Raw genomic sequence first — 13,816 nt, 5'->3', positions numbered from 1 at the left:
GACTATGCAAAGACATTCAACTATGTGAATCATAACAAATTATAGATAACATTGCAAAGAATGGGTTTCCCAGAACACTTAACTGTGCTCACATGGAACCTGTACACAGACTAAGAAACAGTTGCTTGGACAGAACAGGGGATACTGAGTGGTGTAAAGTCAGGAAAGGTGTGTGTCAGGGCTGTATCCTTTCACCATATTTATTCAATCTGTATGCTGAGCAAATAATGCAAGAAGTTGGACTCTATGAAGAAGAACTGGGCATCAAAATTGGCAGCAAAATAATGCAAGAAGTTGGACTCTATGAAGAAGAACTGGGCATCAAAACTGGGCATCAAAATTGGACTCTATGAAGAAGAACTGGGCATCAAAATTGCATTAGCAACCTGCTTTATGCAGATGACACAACCTTTTTTGCTGAAAGTGCAGAGGACTTGAAGCACTTACTGATGAAGCTCAAAGACCACAGCCTTCATATGGATTGCATCTCAACATAAAGAAAACAAAAAACCTCACAACTGGACGAATAAGCAATACCATGGTAAATGGAAAAAGACTGAAGTTGGCAAGGACTTCATTTTACTTGGATCCACAATCAATGTCCATGGAAGCAGCAGTCAAGAAATCAACTGACATATTGCATTGGGCAAAATCTGCTGCAGAAGATGTCTTTAAAGTGTTGAAAAGCAAAGATGTCACTTTGAGGACTAAGGGGCACCTGACCCAAGCCATGGTATTTTCAATTACCTGATATGCATGTGAAAGCTGGACAGTGAGTAAGGAAGCCCGAAGAATAATTGAAACCTTTGAATTATAGTGTTGGCAAAGAATATTGAATATACCATGGACTGCCAGAAGAACAAACAAGTCTGCCTTGGAAGAAGTACAGCTGGAATGCTCCTTGAAGAAAGGATGGCAAGACTTTGTCTCACATATTTTGGACATGTTATCAGGAGGGATGAGTCCCTGGAGAAAGACATCGTGCTTGGTAAGGCAGAAGGTGAGCAAAAAAGAGGAAGACCCTCAATGAGATGCACTGACTCAGTGGCTGCAACAACGGGCCTAAGCATAACAATGATTTTGAGGATGGCGCAGGACCTGGCAGTGTTTCATTCTATTATACGTAGGGTCGCTATGAGTCAGAACCAAATGGATGGTACCTCTCAACAATAATAACGTTTTCAAGATTCATCCATGTTGTAGCATGTATCAGTACTATGTTCTTTTTTATTGCTAAATAGTATCCCATTAAATGGTTGTACCATGTTTTATTTATCCATCTACCCATCTGTTGACATTTTGCTACATGATTTAATTGCTTATTTTCTATCTCCTGCATAAAAATGAAGATCCACGAGGGTAGGAACTTTTTTTGTTGTTGTTTACCACTCTATCCCTAGCATTTAGTACAGTGTCTGGCTTGTTGTTGTCAGGTGCCATTGAGTCGGTTCCAACTCATAGCGATGGTATGCACAACAGAACAAAACACTGTCTGGTTCTGTGCCATCTTTTTGACAATGAATACAACACCATTCCTCTTCAAGTTGTCATTCCCAGCATAATAGACTATATAATTGTCCAAGGCAAAATGCCCAGTATCAGTCCATTTCAGCTCACTAATGCCTAGGATATCGATGTTTATGCGTGTCTGTCCATTTGTTGTACTGTGGGGGCTTGCATGTTGCTGTGATGCTGGAAGCTATGCCACTGGTGGTCAGATTCCAGCAGGGTCCCCCATGGTGGACAGGTTTCAGCTGAGCTTCCAGACTAGGAAGAAGGACCCAGCAGTCTACTTCTGAAAAGCATTATGAATAGCAGTGGAACATTGTCTGATAGAGTGCCAGAAGATGAGCCCCCCAGGTTGGAAGGCACTTAAAAGACGACTGGGGAACAGTTGCCTCCTCGAAGTAGAGTGGAGCTTAATGACGTGGATGGAATAAAACTTTTGGGACCTTCATTTGCTGATGTGGCACGACTGAAAATTAGAGGAAACAGCTGCAAACATCCATTAATCATCGAAATCTGGAATGTACAAAGTATGAATGTAGGAAAACTGGAAATAGTAAAAAATGAAATGAAACATCTGGCTTGTAGGAACTCAATAAATTTGTCAAGTGAGTGATTCAATTATTCACCTACCCAATATTCTCTTCCAAGCTAGGCCACCGGGAATGGGAGATGCATATGACAAAGGGTCTGCCCTCAGGAATCTCTTAATCTACTGAGGTAACATCTGTACAAACAGTTTTATGAAATTTAAGAAAACTGATTTTTAAAAAGGAAAAGGACAAAGGGCAGTGCATCAATGAAGGGCTTAATTCTGCTTCAGGGAGTCGTGAGAACTTCACAGCAAAGGCTTCAGCTGAAGCTTTTAAAAATAGGAGTTTGTCAGATGGACAGAGAGGGAGCTGGGGCCAAGCACTTCAGGCAGAAGGAGCAGCTGAGGCAAAGTCTCCGAGCCTGCCCTAGAAGATGAGCATGGAAAAGTAGCAATGCTGGCTGGAGCTTCTGTGTAGAGGTGGTGAAGGAACACACACAGGATTAAATCACCTAGCAGGCAATGTTCAAATAAAAAAGAATTTTATATATTAAATCAAAGAATTAAATTTTTTCCTAGGTATGTAAGAAATTGGCAAAAAATGATTTCGTCTAAAGGTGTACTGGGGGACCGGAGACAGGGGTGGGAGAAACACTGCTGGCAAACTTTAAAAAATCAGGTACATGTTCTAGATTATTCAACGCTTCCATTAAAAAAAAAAATTCTTTAGACAATGAGGATCCACTGTATAATTTTGAGCAGGGTGTGCCAGGGTCGTATGTGCGGGCGGGAAAGCTACTTTGGAAGTTGCCAGAAGTGAGGTGGGCAGGAGTCTAGAGGTAGGCAGCCAGGTCAGGACGGAATTGAAATCAAATTTGATCCGTGACCTGTTTCCTTCTTCTTGACATCCCCAAGTAAATGATACATGGTAGTCCTGCACCGGGGGACACACTCACAGGCACTAATTCCAGGGAAATGTGGTAACTTGCTTGAAACACTGGCACCTCCAGGAGTGAGTGGTGGGCGAGGCTCCGGGCTGGGCTCTGGTCTGCGTCTTGGTGCTGCGAAAGGCTCTACCCTCTGCGGGCGGTCTAGGGGAAACACAGCCTCAGTCTCTTCCTGCTGACGCAATCGGAGGTCTCGGCTGCGTGGAGGCTCGTCTGCAATCCCTGCCGCCACGTGTGGCAGCCGCCGCCCCAGCCACTGCCCAGGCCATCCCCGCAGCCGCCACCGCGCTCGCCAGCCAGACCGCGCTCGCCAGCCGCGCACCGGGGCCGCTTGGCAGGCGGCTGAGACCGGTCGGATTTGCCCTGCGGCTCTGCTACAGCTGTCCTCACCGCCAGAGGAACCATGAAGGTAACTATGATTTTGTCTGTATTTTACAAAAGTGAGTGTAAGGATTCAACACGCGATTTCTCAGAGAAAGGAGAAGAAACAATTAGCAGAAACGGGACGGAGAAGGACCACCACAGTTCGTCTCCAAGCAAACGTTTTTTAATATTTTTTTGAACCTTCCATTCTTTTCGGATTTCTGATGTGCCTTCTCAAGGTTTTTCACAGGGGCGTTTGAAAGTGGAGATAAAAGGCCGCTCACAGCTCCCGCTTCTCTTGTTTTGAAGTCTGGAAAGGAAGAGGCAGCTTTTCTCAATTTCTAAGATGCACAGGGTGTCGGGGATTTTGGAGAGGAGGTCTCGGTGTAGGTGGGGGTGTACCTGGCTGTAAATGGGGGTTTCCTGCAGTCTGTCTGTAGTGAAGGAGGGAGATGCAGGATAGGGGAGGGAGAACTGCCTAGTTGCTCCTAAAGGCAGAAGGCTCATATTATTTTGTTTCTTGAGGAAACGAAAGCTTCTAGGAGTAATAAGTCATATAAACCTAAAGGCATTCTTTCATTAAACTGCCAGAGCACCCTAATGACTTATTCTTATGCAAATTAAGGATAATTAGCTGCCTGCTCCTTCTGAAGCTGAAGGCGTAGAGATTATACCACGTTGAGTGTTTTATTTTCCTGATCTTACACGTTGGAAAACCGCAAGGACATTAACAGCTGAAGAGCAGCTTCCTCAGACGAAAGTGAAGGGTGGGAAAGTAGCCCTGCCGTCTACCATCTTGGAATGAGGAGCTTCCTATAACGCAATCTGATCTCTTGGAAGACATAAAGCCATGATTCAGAATTTCAAATGAGGGGCATGTGCTTACCCACAACCCATCCCAGACCACGATTTCATTTAGAGGAAATAGTGCGTAAATGGAAAGCTTTCTTCACCAACAAAATTTTCCACTGTGGTTAATCCGTAGCTGAGCGGAAACACTACGTTTTGCATTAAGAAATACAAATGCATCCCAGTGAAAAACTGAGCAATCCCCTTCTTAGACAGTTAGATATCCTATTTTTGGCTTGCTCATGCCTGTAATTTCAGCTGAAGAACACTCAGTTTTCTTTAGTGAGGAAAAGGAGACAATTACGAGAACAAACGGTCTTTCTTTTCCAGCTCTTCCCTGTCCCATGTGGAGTTTTGGTTGATCATGCATTTTGTAGGTCAGGGGTGCTTTAACATGAGCCCACCGTACTTCTGTAATACAGGAGACTCCATTTCTGCTCTCTGACTTAAGAGGTTGTTCTAAGGCAATTTGATCCCTTGGGAGTTATTTTTCCCAGATTCCCCATTGCCATCAAGTCAACTCTGACTCATAGCAGCCCTATAGGATAGAACAGAACTGCTCCATAGGGTTTCCAAAGAGCAGCTGGTGAACTCAAACTACCAACTTTTTGGTTAGCAGTGGAGCTCTTAACCACTGCACCACCAAGATTAGGATGATTGTATTCTAGGCATGATCCAAGGACTGAGTGAGATTTCTTAAATTTGTTTTTGTTCTTTAAAAACCTTTCTACTTATGTTTTACATATGTATTGCTATCATCTTTATAAAAAAAACAAACAACAACAACAAAAAAAGATTTTCTGTGTATGGCACCATGACAGGCTATGTCCTCAGCAAATTCTTGCCTAGAAGCTTATATTTTAATATGAATGCATACAGAATGGGCAACTGAATAAAAAAAAAAAAAATCATGTACAATAAAGAGCATGTGTATAAAAGTGATAAGTACATTTTATGGTTTAATGAATTGAGGTGGAGATTTAATAGAGGCACATGCGTGAATGGGATAGACTCAAGGGGAGTGATTGTCAGTGATATACAGCTAAGTGATGGAAAGGAGAAGACTTGAGTACAGTCTGTGGACTTGTAGGGGGAAGACAACAGGCTTGGGGGCCAGAGGGGGTTGACATTGCAGACACAGTATGTGGCCCTCCAGCAAGGCTCATAGATGCAAAGGTAGTTAATCAGGCCTAACATAAGAATAAGAACATCTTTGGAGACTTTGGTGATGAAAAAAAAGCAGAGGGAAAAAAAAGATAAAAAATTAATTTTGGCCAGTATTCCATCTAGTGAGTTTCAGTAATGAGTAACTTCATTTGATTTTAGAACTATAGAGTAATGAGAGTTAAAAATGTTTGCCATTTGTATACAAGAATTTATTTCTCTTCCCTGTCAGTTCATTGAACCTGAGACGGTCTAATAATTTGAAATGGGTTTAAAACCTTATGAGAGAAGAGAAATGAAGTCCCGATACATGCTACAACATGGATGGACCTTGAAAACATTATGCTGAGTGAAAGTCACAAATGGACGAGTATTGTACGAATCCCAGTTACATGTAATATTTAGAATAGGCAAATCCATAAAGACCAAACTTTACTGGTGTTTACCAGGGGCGGGTAGGAGGGAGGGGGAAAGGAAGACTCAGTGCTCAGGGGACGCTGAGCTTCTGTTAAGGGTGATGGGAAAATTTGGGAGCAGATAAAGACAATGGTTGAACAACATGATGCACATCATTAATGTCATTGAACTGTATCTGTGAAGACTGTTGAAATGATAAATGCTTTGTTACGTATATATTTACCTCAGTGAAAAAAAACACTTATGAAAGGAAGTCAAAAACAGTCATTTGATCATAAGAGGTGTGTGCTAAGAATTAAAACCAACTTATAGCTTTCTTCAGTAACGAATTATGATCATAACTTAGTTTGTGCCAGACATTTTATTTTCTTATTTTTATTAATAAGAAATAAAACTAGGGAAGTGAAGAACTAGAGAACTGAGCGTAGTGTTACTAACCTAACTGAGAGGTCTGGGCTTAGGAGTAAATTGTTTCTGTACATAAATGAAGAATTGTTTATCAAATGTGGCCACCTTGAGTGTTTGGGTTGGCTATAGCTTTTGGTGTTTCAGGTTGCCTGCTTCTTTGAGTGATCTTCTCTCAAACTGTATAAAAAAAAAAAAAAAAAAAAAAAAAAACCCATTGCCGTCAAGTCGATTCCAACTCAACCTGCACAGGAACATGGAAAAGAAGAGCTTTCTCTATTTGCCTTTACCTGCTTGGTAACCACAATTCCTTTAAATAACTGATGCCTCGCCCCAGAAACCCAGTGGAACGGTCAGCCTTACACCCAAGGGGGTTTGGTTACCATATTGGAGGGTGGGAATCTGGGACCTTCCATGATAGACATCATTATTCAGTCATCCTCTATTTTCTATACAATATTATCATTCTATTTAAGGGCAGGAGGAAACTGTGGCTGCTCACCTCATTTTACAGTTGTAAATATGGGCAGTCTTTGTGTTGTAACTCCCCCTCCTCCACCACCAACAGCTGTTCAAATGCTCTCAACTCTTAACATATGGTAAAAATCTTTACTAATGGGCTGTCCTGAGCCTCTGTAACACATTTGGTAGTGCATGTCAGTGCCCATACAACTAAGGTCACTGAAATTGGATTAGACCTGTTAGAGGCAACTCAAATCTTAAAAATGTTTCACAATTAAATGGTTGGGAAGCTCTGATTCATAAACATAACTTTGCAAGCATTTGCAAATTTTTCATCATGAGACCTAGTCTGTGATTCACAAAGTCAAGGGTGAATGCAAAGCCAAAGCAGAATCAGTCTTTCTATATATAACAGTAAGTTTCAAGTGCCAATTACATTGGATTAATCCTCTCAAACTCAAAAAGCTGAATTATGACATTACTTCTAAAAGTGGATTACTTATATACCTTAAAATAACTTAGAAACTAGATCATCTTATTAATACAAGATAGCATATCATGTAAATTTTTCTCTGTTGTCACATAGGCCGTGCTTTAAAAAAAAAAAAAATTATTTCTGTTGTTGAGAATATACTCAGCAGTACATACACCAATTCAACAATTTCTACATGTACGAATTCAGTGACACTGATTATATTCTTCAAGTTGTACAACCATTCTCACCCTCCTTTCGAATTGTTCCTTGCCCATTAACATAAACTCACTGTCCTCTTAGTTTTCTATCTATTCTTTTGAGTTGCTGTTGTCCATTTGATCCCCTTTAGGTACCTCTTTAAAAGAACCCAATGCTCAAGTAGACCAGGCCTTTTCTGTGCAAAAGTTATTTTGCAAAATAATTTTCCTGTGTACAGTGACTAATGAGAGAAAGAAAATTTTAAAAAGTTAGTCATGATCCAAAAAATACAGGAAGAAGTTCAAGAAGAGGAGAAGGGAAGACAAAGTTTCGGAGAAAATTACTTTACATCAAGCAATAATCCAGAGAAGTAGTACTGCAAAACACATGGCTTTTGTGATTGAAAAATGGTGAAATACTTGTAAAATTCCACTACTGTCTTTAAAAATAGTCCAATATTTAAGTTGTTGTTGTTGTTAGTTGCCATCGAGTCAGTCCCGACTCATAGCGACCTTGTGTACAACAGAACAAAAGACTGGCAAGTCCTGCACCATCCTCACAATTGTTACACTTGAGCCCATTGTTGCAGCCACTGAGTCAATCCATCTCGTTGAGGGTCCTCCTCTTTTTTGCTAACCTTCTACTTTACCAAATGTCATGGATTGAATTGTGTACCCCCCAAAATATGTGTCAACTTGGTTAGGCCATGATTCCCAGTATTGTGTGGTTGTCCTCCATTTTGTGACTGTAATTTTATGCTGAGAGGATTAGGGTGGGATTGTAACACCAGCCTTACTCAGGTCACCTCCCTGATCCAAGGTAAAGGGAGTTTCCCTGGGGTATTTTTTTTTTTATGGCCTGCACCACCTTTTATCTCTCAAGATATAAAAGGAAAGGGAAGCAAGCAGAGAGCAGGGGACCTCATACCACCAAGAAAGCAGCACTGGGAGCAGAGCATGTCCTTTGGGCCTGGGGTCCCTATAACTGAGAAGCATCTTGACCAGGGGAAGATTGAAGATAAGGACCTTCCTCCAGAGCCGACAGAGAGAGAAAGCCTTCTCCTGGAGCCAGCGCCCTGAATTTGGACTTGTAACCTACTAGACTGTGAGAAAATAAATTTCTCTTTGTTAAAGCCATCCACTTGTGGTATTTCTGTTATGGCAGCACGAGATGACTAAGACAACAAGCATGACGTTCTTATCCAGGGACTAATCCCTCCTGATAACATGTCCAAAATATGTGAGACAAAGTCTCCCCATCTTTGCTTCTAAAGAGCATTCTGGTTGTACTTCTTCCAAGACAGATTTTTTTGTTCTTTTACCAGTCTCTGGTATATTCAGTATTCTTCGCCAACACCACAATTCAAAGGCATCAATTCTTCTTCAGTCTTGCTTATTCATCGTCCAGCTTTCACATGCATGTGAGGTGACTGAAAATACTATGGCTTGGGTCAGGTGCCTGTTAGTCTTCATGGTGACATCTTTACTTTTTAACACTGTAAAAAGGTCTTTTGCAGCATATTTGCCCAATGTAGTGCATCCTTCGATTTCTTAACTGTACTTCCGTTCATGTTGATTGTGGATCCAAGTAAAATGAAATCTTTGACAACTTCAACATTTTCTCTGTTTATCCTGATGTTGCTTATTGGTCCAATTGTGAAGACTTTTGTTTTCGTTATGTTGAGGTGTAATCCATACTGAAGGCTGTAGTCTTTGATCTTCATCAATGTTTCAAATCCTCTTCACTTTCAGCAAGCAAGGTTGTGTCATCTGCATAATGCAAATTGTTAATGAGTATTCCACCAATCCTGATGCCCTATTCTTCTTCATATAGTCCAGCTTCTCCGATTATTTGCTTAGCATACAGATTGAATAAATATGGTGAAAGAATACAATCCTGACCGCACACCTTTCCTGATTTTAAACCATGCAGTATCCCCTTGTTCTGTTTAAGCGACTGCCTCTTGATCTGTGTACAGATTCCTCACGAGCACAATTAAGTGTTCTGGAATTCTCATCCTTTGTAATGTTATCCATAATTTGTTGTTATCCACACAGTTAAATGCCTTCTCATAGTCAATAAAATAATACAGGTAAACATCTTTCTGGTATTCTCTGCTTTCAGCCAGGATCCATCTGACATCAGCAATGATATCTCTGGTTCCAGGTCCTCTTCTGAACCTGGCTTGAATTTCTGGCTCTTCCCTGTCAATGTACTGCTGCAACCGATTTTGAAGATCTTCAGCAAAATTTTACTTGCATGTGATATTAATGATATTGTTTGATAGTTTCTGCATTTGGCTGGGTCACCTTTCTTTGGAATAGGCATAAATATGGATCTTTTCCAGTCGGTTGGCCAGGCAGCTGTCTTGGCATAGACGAGTGAGCACTTGCAGCTGTGCATCTGTTTGTTGGACCATCTCAATTGGTATTCCATCAGTTCGTGGAGCTTTGTTTTTTGCCAATGCCTCAGTGCAACTTGGACTTCTTCCTTCATTACCATTGGTTCCTGATCACATGCTACCCCTTGAAATGGCTGAATGTCAATCAATTCTTTGAGGTACAGTGACTATGTATTCCTTCCATCTTCTTTCTATGCTTCCTGCGTTGTTTGATATTTCCCCTGTAGAATCCTTTGCTTGAGGCTTGATTTTTTTCTTCAGCTCTTTCAGCTTGAGAAATGCCAAGTGTGTTCTTCCCTTTTGGTTTTCTATCTCCGGGTCATTGCACATGTCATAATACTTTACTTTGTCTTCTCAAGCCGCCCTTTGAAATCTTCTATTCAGCTCTTTTATGTCATCATTTCTTCCTTTAGCTTCAGCTACTTGAAGTTCAAGAGCAAATTTCAGAGTCTTTTCTGAAATCCATTTTGGTCTTTTCTTTCTTTCCTGTCTTTTTAATGACCTTTTACTTTCTTCATGTATGATGTCCATGATGTCCTTCCAAACTCCTCTGGTCTTTGGTCATTAGTGTTCAATGTGTCAAATCTATTCTTGAGATCGTCTCTAAATTCAGGTGGAATATACACAAGGTCGTACTTTGATTCTCATGGACTTGTTCTAATTTTATTCAGCTTCATCTTGAACTGGCATAGAGCAATTGATGGTCTGTTCCACAGTCGGCCCCTGGCCTTGCTCTGACTGATGACATTGAGCTTTTCCGTCATCTCTTTCCGCAGATGCAGTCAATTCAATTCTTGTGTATGCCATCTGGCAAGGTCCATGTATATAGTTGCCATTTATGTTGTTGAAAAAAGTTATTTGCAATGAAGAAGTTGTCGGTATTGCAAAATTCTGTCATTCGATCTCTGGCATCATTTCTATCACCAAGGCCATATTTTCCAACCACCGATTCTTCTTTGTTTCCAACTTTCACATTCCAATCATCAGTAATTATCAATGCATCCTGATTGCATGTTCGATCAATTTCGGACTGTAGGAGTTGGGAAAAATCTTTAATTTCTTCGTCTTTGGCCTTAGTGGTTGATAGCAGAGCATTGTTTGATCTAGTGCAGGAAGGTGGCTCAGGCTGGAAGGCACTCAAAAGATGACTGGGAAGAGCTAGTTGACCTTAATGACATGGATGGAGTCAATCTTTTGGGACTTCATTTGCTGTTGTGGTATGACTCAAAATGAGAAGAAATAGCTGCAAACATTCATTAATAATTGGAACCTGGAATGTATGAAGTATGAATCTAGGAAAATTGGAAATCGTCAGAAATGAAATGGAATACATAAACGTCAATATCCTAGGCATTAGTGAGCTGAAATGGACTGTTACTGGTCATTTTGAATCAGATAATCATGTGGTCTACTATGCCGGGAATGACAACTTGAACGATTCGAAAGGAGGGTGAAGAATGCATTCATTGTCAAAAGGAACATTTCTATCCTGAAGTACAACGCTGTCAGTGATAGGATAATATCCATGTGCCTACAAGGAAGACCAGTTAATATGACTATTCAAATATTTAAGCTAAAAAGAACCAATTCACTTGTTCTTTATGTTTATGTGTAGAACTGATATTTGACCAATTGCATTTACAATCTATGCCTTACTGTGAAAATTTTTTTTTTTTTTTTTTTTAATTTTGACTGTAGATGGTTATTTGCTTTACGAATCCCTAAGAAACCTAGGATATGGGATCGTCGTTGGGTGCCATCAGGGTGATCTTGACTCTTAGTAACTCAGTGTGACAGAGTAGATCTGCTTCATAGGGTTTTCTAGGCTGTAATACAGAAGCAGGTCACTAGGATTTTCTCCCAAGGTTAGCAGCTGAGAGCTTAACTGTTGCACCACCAGGGCTCTTTAGTGGATCTGGGATTAGAGAGATCAGATTCTATTTGACTCCTTATAAGTCTAGAGAGAAGAAGGAGCACTTGCTAGGATGTTCTAGGCCAAAGATCCCACAATATCTTTTATGTGACTGACAAAGATGTCAACACATTTAGGCATCTCCTGGCATGAGCACAAGGAGGGATTTGCACAGCATGAACGCTCGGCAGGTGTTAGCATTCCACCTCTGCATTAAAGGATGATTTTGTGAAATACAATTCATTTTAGCTGAATCAGATACAAAGTTATATTGTTTTGCTTTAGTTCAGGATGTTAGTGCAGGAATCTGAAACCGTAATGCATGTTTCTTTGAACCTTGAAGATAAAACCCACTGCCATCAAGTCAATTTCCACTTATAGCGACCCTACAGGACAGAGTAGAAGTGCTCTATAGTGTTTCCAAAGCTGTAATCTTTACCTAAGCAGACTGCCACATTCTCCTCCCCCAACTCCACACACAGAGCGGCCGGTGGGTTCAAACTGCTGACCTTTAGGTTAGCAGCCAAGTGCTTAACCACTAAGCAACCAGGGCTCCTTTTGAAAATAAAAGGTAGAATTAAAATGGTGCTGCAAAATTTACACAGGTGAAGCCAAATGCATTACTCAGGGTTTCCACGGTTTTCAGCGTTGCAAGGTTAGTGCTGGTGTTTGTAGAAGAAACACATCCAGGCTTGAGTAAGGACTTCTTTGCTTAACTAAGATAGTAATACTTTGCATTTTTAAAGTGCCAAACAAATTACATAACATTAAATTGTAACCTCAAAACATTCCTATGAAGGAGGCGTTGCAATTATTAACCTCACTTTACAGACAAGAAAATAAAGATCAGGAAACTTATTAGACTTGCTTAAGGCCAGAAACGTTATTGTGTGCCGTCGAGTGGATTCCAACTCATAGAAACCCCCTGTGACAGAGTAGAACTGCCCCATAGGGTTTTCTAGGCTGTAATCTTTACGGGAGCAGATTGCCAGATCTTTTGTCCTCCGGAATGGCTGGTGCATTCAAACTACCAACCTTTCGGTTAGCAGTCAAGCACTTAACCACTTGTCCTACCAGGGCTCCCCCTAAGGTCAGAAAAAGCAGAGCATAATGAGAAACTAGGTATTCTGACTCCTAGTCTAGTGTGCTGTCTACCTCACCAGTGGGCCCAGCCTTTTCCTGTATTCTGGCAGGAATTTTGCATCATTGTTTGCAGTTCATAGATATTGTTGTTGTTAGGTGCCGTCCAGTCGGTTCCGACTCATAGCGACCCATGCACGACCGAACGAAACACTCCCCAGTCCTGCGCCATCCTTACAATCGTTATTATGCTTAAGCTCATTGTTGCAGCCACTGTGTCAATCCACCTTGTTGAGGGTCTTCCTCTTTTCCACTGACCCTGTACTCTGCCAAGCATGATGTCCTTCTCCAGGGACTCATCCCTCCTGACAACATGTCCAAAGTGTGTAAGGCACAGTCTCGCCATCCTTGCCTCTACGGAGCATTCTGGCCGCACTTCTTCCAAGACAGATTTGTTCGTTCTTTTGGCAGTCCGTGGTATATTCAATATTCTTCGCCAACACCACAATTCAAAGGCATCGACTCTTCTTTGGTCTTCCTTATTCATTGTCCAGCTTTCACATGCATATCAGGTAATTGAAAATGGCATGGCTTGGGTCAAGCGCACCTTAGTCTTCAGGGTGACCTCTTTGCTCTTCAACACTTTGAAGAGGTTCTTTGCAGCAGATTTGCCCAATGCAATGCATCTTTTGATTTCTTGACTGCTGCTTCCATGGCTGTTGATTGTGGATCCAAGTAAAATGAAATCCATATTAGTTGAACTAAATCAAGTGCCTAGTTCTGAACTTCCAAGATCCATTTTAATTGATTTGGTTTTATACTTCTGTATTTTTGAAACTAAACCCATCACCATGGAGTCTGTTCGGACTCATAGAGACCCTATAGAACTGAGTAGAACCACCTCATAGAGTTAGGAAGGAGCAGCTGGTGGATTTGAGCTGCCAATCTTTTGGTTACCAGTCAAGCTCTTAACCACTGTACTGCCAAAACAAACAAAAAAAACTGTTGCTGTCGAGTAAATCCAGTTTCATAGTGACCCTATAGGATACAGTAGAACTGCCCCAAGGGTTTCCAAGAAGCGGCTGGTAGATTTGAACTGCTGACC

General features: G+C 41.2%; 1 protein-coding gene across 1 annotated transcript in view; it reads left to right on the top strand.

Moving 5' to 3' along the window:
- The first annotated feature begins 3,179 nt into the window (after nucleotides 1-3,179).
- The window catches only part of BCAT1 (branched chain amino acid transaminase 1), a 111,608-nt gene continuing 100,971 nt past the window's right edge, over nucleotides 3,180-13,816 (top strand). Inside the window, exon 1 of the mRNA XM_049885163.1 lies at nucleotides 3,180-3,394. Within this exon, the coding sequence (XP_049741120.1) occupies nucleotides 3,389-3,394 (6 nt within the window). The 5' untranslated portion in view covers nucleotides 3,180-3,388. The remainder of the gene's footprint in view (nucleotides 3,395-13,816) is intronic.

The sequence above is a fragment of the Elephas maximus genome, chromosome 4, assembly GCF_024166365.1.
Source record: "Elephas maximus indicus isolate mEleMax1 chromosome 4, mEleMax1 primary haplotype, whole genome shotgun sequence".
NCBI classification, from domain to species: domain Eukaryota; kingdom Metazoa; phylum Chordata; class Mammalia; order Proboscidea; family Elephantidae; genus Elephas; species Elephas maximus.
The sequence above is the reverse complement of the archived record's forward strand: the minus strand, read 5'-3'. Positions and strand labels throughout refer to the sequence as shown.